Below are 7,567 nucleotides of genomic sequence, written 5' to 3' on the forward strand. Positions count from 1 at the left end.
GGGGGGGGGGGGGGGGGGCAATTCAGCAGCCAGTTTGGCTCGCGCCTTCCAGGTTCAATGCCAAGTGGTTCAACAGGCAAGCGAGATCCAGGATCTCCGGTGTCACGTTGAGCGGATTAAGCGCGAACGAGATCGTTTGCAGGAGAATACCGATCACCTGGCAACCGAAGTAGCCGTTGCTGGTGCCAAGATCCAAGATCTTCAGCGTCGGAGTTCGGATCAAGAGCGTGACTTGCAAGATGCAAACAACGAGCATGACCTAGCCGAGCAAAGCTCACGCTGTGCGCAGGAGGCTCTTCAACGAGTTGCAGCGAAGCTCGAAGTGAGGCGAGGCCGATGAAACCTTTGTCGCCCAGTGGGGGGGGGGGTTCGTATAGCGCAGCCCAAGACTGTTCCCCAGGGGTAGACCCAGAGAATCGACTTGAGAGTCAACAGCAAGAAGATAGACCCAGAGATTCGCAGCCGCAAAGCTTTAAACCCTGAGAATCACACTCCTTGGTTGATGTGGGTACCTTGTGTAATCCCTGTCGGCTCGTTTGTCTTCGACGGAACGGCACTCCACCGTTTGAAAATGTAGCCTCGAAGAAGTGCGGGAGGCGCACGTCTACTTCAGAACGCACCTCCACACCAAAAGGCAAACCCAGAGAATCAGATCCCCTGAAACCCAGAATATCACGAATTCAGGGTCCAGGTTTTCAGTCAACTCTGGGACTTGGAACTCAGAAGACACCTTACCCAAATGTCTCCTAGCTCGATAAAACCTACAAATACAGAGTATACAAACACTACAACTAGCCGTCACTTATTCTTTTGGACCCTTGGACGGTGGGTCACACACACACACTAGGCTCACTCGAGTCTGAAATTCAGGGGCCTAGCTCCCCTGATACTCACACAAACGCGCACCACCTCCAATAAACGAGGAAAATACAATCACTATCAGTTACCTTCCCTTCACACAAGCAGTCAATACAAAATCCTGGAGGCGACTACCTAGCACCCCAGAATACCCTCTGGAATAATATGAAATGGGCTACCACGAGCACAGCAAGTGACCCAACTAGGATATGGAATAGATGGATCACCCCAGGAAACTCACGGCCGTCGCTGGTCACCACCTAACTGGACTTGAGTTTGATGGAGCCCACACAGACGGCTGTCCTTCGCCGTTGATATGCCCTTAGCGTCCCGTGGTCGTAGTCTCGGGTCCTCCGGATTTCCGTCGGCAGGCTTGGCCGAAGTCACTTGCGCAGTACAGGGTAAAAGGAACTCTGTTTGGTTTTTATCAGCTACTTCTCTCTCTCTCTCTCTCTCTCTCTCTCTCTCTCTCTCTCTCTTCTTCGGGCAAATATCTTCTGTTCACTATGCTTGGGGTCAAAATGTCTTGGTTTAGTATGGTACAGGACTCCCTCTCGACTCCTCGAAAGTATCCAGTCTGTGCATCCATGACGGTTCTTCAAGGTCACGCATCACTTTGATTGCAGACTGACTTCGAACTGACTCGAATCCCTGAAAATCAGGTGACACTCAGGGTCATCTTCTGAAATCCTGGGAATTCTGAGGAATCTTGGGGAATTGTGGGGATTCTTGGGTGTTGGCTCGGGAAACACTTAAGTTCAGTATAGAGAGTCTGGATTTATGGTCCAAACCCAGGGAATCATCTTTGGAACTCTGGGTCACCTGCACTCAGGGAGGTAAACTCTGGGTCATCGTGCGGCACTCTAGGTTTTCCGTGCGGCACTCTGGGTAACAAGTCTGCTGCAGTGCAGACTCGTGTGTATCTCCTCAAAGCCACACTTTTAGTGGGTTTAGTGGCCTCCTGCGCATGGTCACAGTGGTAGTGGGTTGATTCCCAGGGTAATTTGATCCTCTGGGGCACTCTGAGCCACAGCAAGATGAGGTGTACTCTGGGATACATTCTCCAGAGACACTTTCCGCCAGACTTTAGGCACTCATCGTAAGGGAAAGTCCGCGGCTGGGCTGAGTGTTCTCTGAAATTCTGGGCGTGCACTCCCAGGATTCACACTTCCAGTCAGTTGGGCCCATCTGCGGTCAGACGCTGGATTCATCCCGAGAAATCACTTCTCTCCCACAGTCGCCATCCATGTCACACGGGTACAGCCGCGCCGTATCCAAGTCATCCACCAATCAGCATCCGATACAAACTCCAGGTCACAGAGGTGACGGCACATCGTCGGCAATTTTCTGGGGACCGCCTCGTGTCAGAAGCCAGGGATCCAGGATCCAGCCCCCCCCCCCCCCAGCGGACCGCCAAGAAATTGAGGCTCTGACTCTGACTCTGGATCGGATTCGCAGTCATACGTCTCTGGCCGAGGTCACACGAAATTTCGTGAAGGCTCAGGAGGATCTAAGTGCCCATCAGCGCATGCACCGCGATGCTCGCGAGGAGTTGAACCGCCTTCGAGCCGTTCTCACGGCTACCCTGGCGGATCTGGATCAAGCGGTCCAACCTCACCACAATCCCGAACTCACTCGCCCACGGGATCTCCAGGAGACGACCGTCGCGGATCTAGCTCGAGTTTGTCGAGAACGTGACGCTTCTCATGGTGAGGTGGACCAAGTGCACTCGGAGCTCAGGGATCTTCGAGCTGATTTCGACGCCTCCGAGCAGACAGTGACTTCATTAAGGTAGCGCGTGCAAGCCATCGAGTCTCAGCGTCGGTCGCGGACTCAGGATCTTATCCGCATGAGCCACGAGCGAGACGAACTGCAACGAGAGCTGAACGTCGCGCGATGGCAGCTGTCTTCCATACGCGCCCTGGCCGATGCCCGACCCAACGCGACCGAAGACGTGGTGGATCCAGCGTACATTCTAGGTTTGATCCCAGTGGCGCCTCCTGGGTCGGCTGGGCAGCCATCCGCAGGGGCAAGTTCGGATCCAGGCCAAGGGGACCCAGATCCAGAGGCGGCTACGGGGTCCCATACGCGACCTGAGTCCAGACGTTCCAAACGAGATCGGGATGCAGAAACCTCCGATCCGGATCCCGACCCTCCTGCCAAGCGACGTATTCTCTCCCCATCTCTTCCCGATGACAGGGACGCCGATGGCGAGATCGACGACGACGGGGGTCATCAGGATTCACCTGCTGAAGAAGGTGGACATGCCACACAGAGAGATCATGACTCCAGCAAACGCCTCGGCGCCGGCAAGGATCCCCACGCTAACGATAGCGACCGCGAGGAAAATAAGGGGGAAAATGATCAAGAGAGCAACGACAACCGCGAGGAGGACGACAACGAAGGGGAGGAGAACGACGACGAAATGGCCAGCGACGAGGAGGAGGACGAGGAAATGGCGAACGAGCTGTTTGAAGCTCAGACGTTGGAGGGACTCTCCCAATCGAGATCCGAAGAGCGCCGACGGCAGCACGCTTCTCCTCACCGCTCCTTGACTGCCAGCGGTGCGGGCGAACCTCCGGACGGAGATGATGGATCGGATCCACACGACGATCCGTATCCAGTTCCCCAGCGAGATCCAGATCCGATTCAACAGCGAGATCCTGATCCACATAGTCGTCGCTCAGATCCAGCGGGCCAACCGCCTGCGCTAGATCCTCTGGCACCGGTGGCGACCTTTGCACCCAGTGCGGACTGTATCCCCGGTTCGGAGCGCCCACACGTGCTAGTACCGGCAGACTGCAACCCGTGGTTGGTGGAAGAACTGAACGACGTGGCCATGGTGTCCATGTTGATCGACGTGCTGTTCTCGATCCTGCCTACTGCCCCTGGTTGGCTGTTTCCCTTCGTGGATCCTCCGCCGGCCGAAAATCCGGTTTACTGACTATTGCTCAGAACTCATCACGGAGGACAATGTAAAGGCTCTGCTCAGCACTCGCCCTTGGGAAATTCTCGAAAACCCTGGAAATGCCATTTCGTTCGAGGTAAATGTAGGTGAGCGGCTTGGGATCCTGATCCACGAGTATGGGATCTACGAGGACACTCACCTCATGTCCTACTGGGAGTCCACTCATCACTTCCGCATTCCTGGCGCAATGGCCAGGAAGTATCCGTGGCTCGTGACTTTCAAAAAAGAGCGCAGTAACCGCCGATCCCATGCTGGTCGGGCGTTGAAGCAGTTCTTGGTGCTGCTGATCACCGTCATGCGCGAGGGCTGGTGTGACCTGGACATCTTGTTGGATCCCCACTTCCTCCACTCCCCCAGACGTGCCGACTCCGTCACCTCGTATCAAGGCTTAACATCACGACAAGCTAACTTGGCTGACCCTAACTTGAACCGGCCGGCGACGGATCTCCCGGAAGCACTGGACGAGTGTAACGATGAAGATCCATGGCGCAATCACTACCGAGACACTCCTCAATATCATCCTGCGCGCAACATTGCGCGCCTCCCGGCCAAGTTCTTCAATCTCCGCGCAGTTGGCGACCAGTAAGGGTTGGATCCACGGTGCCAGATCTCAAGTAGATCGAGATCCACGGATCCTTGCAGTTGAGCTAATTACGCGGGATCTGAATGTACTTCTGCATGTTGTAGTCGGCGATCATACACTCGTTTCGCTTCTCTTCGTGCCTTCTCTTTCATCTCCAATCCGACGTCGCTCCTCATATCACGACAACCCAGTCCGCTTCTCGCTACCCCGATCCACCTTTGCACTCCAATACAGCTCGAGACTGTAGATCCGGATCCATACCACACCTCTTTGCGATCCAGATCCATAATTACACTCTACTCCAGATTCAGCTGAGGCGCCCTTATCACCGCCAGATTATTCTTTCTTCCACCTCACTCGAGTGCAACGAACACCTTGTTATTCCATACACAAATACAAAATTCCCAATCCACCGATCTGCAACCACCTTGCAGATCCATCACCGCACTCTCTACCCAAAGTGACCAACTCACTCCAGGAGACCGCAGCCCCCATTACTGCTCGTGGGACTACATCACACCGAACCGGTTCCGGTTGGTGCGGCTCCGCAGAAACTCATATAGTATAGCGCCACAATTGAGATCCGCTTCATCTACCCAGGATGGATCTTCATATCCGCGCCAGTGTACCAAGAATTCACGATGGATCCGGCCGTAACGAGTGCGTTTTCCAGTTCTCATGTCCGTAATTTTCTCCACTTCGTACTCGTTTTCATCCAGATCCTGGATCCAACTGTCCTTCATCAAAATCAAATCGATCTGTAGTGCCTTCGGTCAACTGGATCTGGGGTCGGTCTGGGAAGTTCCTCACAAGCTTCAACTTGGAAACATGTACCTCAGGGAACAGCCGATATTCCGTGCCAGGGGTCTCGATCCGCACAGCGTATTCTCCCAACTTTCCGCCACTCGGAACGGACCGTGCCACATGTGAGCCAACTTGCGTGCATATCCATCCTTCACCCGATCCAAATATAACCAAACTCTGGATCCAACTTCAATCTGGTGCGGACGGATCTCTTCATTGTGCCGGTCCGCCCGATCCGAGATCGCCTCTTGCAGTCGCGCGTTGACTTTTACCCGTGCCTGCTGATAATAGCGTTGGGTCTGGTATCACCACCGCCTCGGATCCCGATCCTGACGGCGAGTGCTGCCCACCGGGATCGTAGCCTCGAGCGAGGATCTAGGATCCCAGCCATGTACCAAGTAGAATGGCATCTCTCCTCGGATCAGATCCTGGGCGGTGTTGAGTGCCAAGGTGAGACGCTCAGCGTAGTCGTCCCAATCGCGCTGATCCCGATCCTGCACGTACATCTTCAGAGCGCGAGTGGCGGTTTGCACCATGCGCTCAGCGGTTCCGTTTGCTTGCGGCCTGTACGCCATCGTCGCACGTTGTCGCTGACCAAGGATCTTGTTGAAGGATCTAAAGAAGTCGGCCATGAACTCCGGCTCGCGGTCGCGGCGAATCACCAAATCGTCTGAATACACACTCTTCGTAGGTTTCCGCGATCGTCTGCGCCGTCTTGGAGTCGCTGGCCTTCGCGATCACGTATCCCGTAAACAGATCCGCCCCGATCAACAACTCGGTATTACCCTGGTTGGATCTGGGCAGCGACGGTATATGATCCATCGCTATGATCTGGAACGGGTATGTGGCTTGGATGTTACCAGGCGACTCACCTTGGATCGTAGGTCGTCCTTTGCCCGTTTCGCAATCCACACACCCTCCGACATATCTTTGAACACTCCGATACAGACATCTCCAGTGAAAGCGATCCCGGATTCGCTGGTAGGTGCGGCCGATTCCTTGGTGACCCCCTTCCAGGCTGACGTGGTACGGATGGAGCACATCTTGCTGTAAGGTCTCCGGGAGCACCAACCTCATCAACCCATCGCGATCCGCGTCCATCTTCTTCGTCGGAGGGCAGTAGAACAGCAAGTCGTGGAGATCCACTTCATAATCCATCGCAATAGCGCTGTAGGATCTGGCCTCCTCTTGTGCCAGTTCCTGCATATTGCCCACCAGGTACTTCTTTAGGCCGGAGATCCACGCCTCCTCGACCTGCGCTTGGCGAATCCTGGCGATCCTGAGATCCCGCACTACTTGCTCCTGTAAGAGAGTAGGGCTGGATCTGGATCTGACATGTGATCAGGTTATCACAGGTGATACACGAGCGACAGGAGCATCTTCCTCACTCTTCACAACCAGGATCTCATCCAGTCGATTCAGCGTGATCAGATCCTGTAGATCCACCTCGCCCTCCACCATGATCCCGGCTTGCCGTTGAAGTGCTGTGCTGGTTAGGCTATCCGCGCTGCCGTTCCAGTCGCGCTTGACATGTACCAGCTCGTGGTCCGGCCAGATCCGCAGCCGATCCAGGGCTTTCTGTCTCAGAAGGGTCAATCCTGGCGCCTTGCAGTCGATCTCACCTCGGACTTGGCGAACCACCAGGTTGGAATCTCCACAGATCACCAATCGTCGCTGTGCCTCGCCTTCGAGCAGATCCAAACATAGAAGAAGCCCATGGTACTCCGCCTCATTAACGGTAAGCCCCTCAGCATAGCCGGATCTAGCCTTCACCACAGTCCATTCCGGCAACTTCCACAGGATCGCGCTGTGTGCGCCTCCACCACGTTTGGCATAGGCGGATCCGTCAAAGCTAACCACATACAGTTCTTCACCAGGCCGGACTGTCTGAATTGGCGCCTGGATCTTGCGCCGTGGCTCCTTCTTGGGCACAATTTCGATCAAAGCCCGATCCACCTTGGATCTAGGTGTAATACTGGCTGCCAGAGCTCCCAGGATCTCATCTTCGCCCTTCGTGTACTTCGCAATCTCGAGGGTACACGGCGAGAGCAGAGCCGCCCACTGTCCCAATCGCTCTTGTAGGCCCGTGGATCTGAACAACCAGGCCATCGTCGAATGTCTAATCAAGACTCGGATCGGGAGTCCCACCAACATGTTGTAACCCAGATCCAGGATCTGCAACAGGGCCAACATCTCCTTCTCAACCACGCCGTAGTTAAGCTCGTTTGACTTCAGGGTGCGGCTGGTGAACGTTACTGGACAGTGGATCCCGTCGTGCTCCTGCATCAGGGCAGCCGAGATGGACCACTCACTAGCGTACACGACCACTACCGGCAACAGATTGAGTCGAAGTG

At 55.0% G+C, this 7,567-nt stretch overlaps 1 protein-coding gene across 1 annotated transcript; it reads left to right on the forward strand.

The window, feature by feature from the left end:
* Positions 1-2,386: 2,386 nt before the first annotated feature.
* PHYSODRAFT_343307 (hypothetical protein) lies at positions 2,387-4,412 on the forward strand (the record flags this gene model as incomplete). Its single annotated transcript, XM_009541863.1, has 3 exons — positions 2,387-2,635; positions 2,696-3,749; positions 3,814-4,412. The coding sequence occupies 3 exons, from the start codon at positions 2,387-2,389 to the stop codon at positions 4,410-4,412; spliced, it is 1,902 nt and encodes a 633-aa protein (XP_009540158.1).
* Positions 4,413-7,567: the final 3,155 nt, after the last annotated feature.

The sequence above is a fragment of the Phytophthora sojae genome (genome assembly GCF_000149755.1).
Source record: "Phytophthora sojae unplaced genomic scaffold PHYSOscaffold_44, whole genome shotgun sequence".
In the NCBI taxonomy this organism is placed as follows: domain Eukaryota; phylum Oomycota; class Peronosporomycetes; order Peronosporales; family Peronosporaceae; genus Phytophthora; species Phytophthora sojae.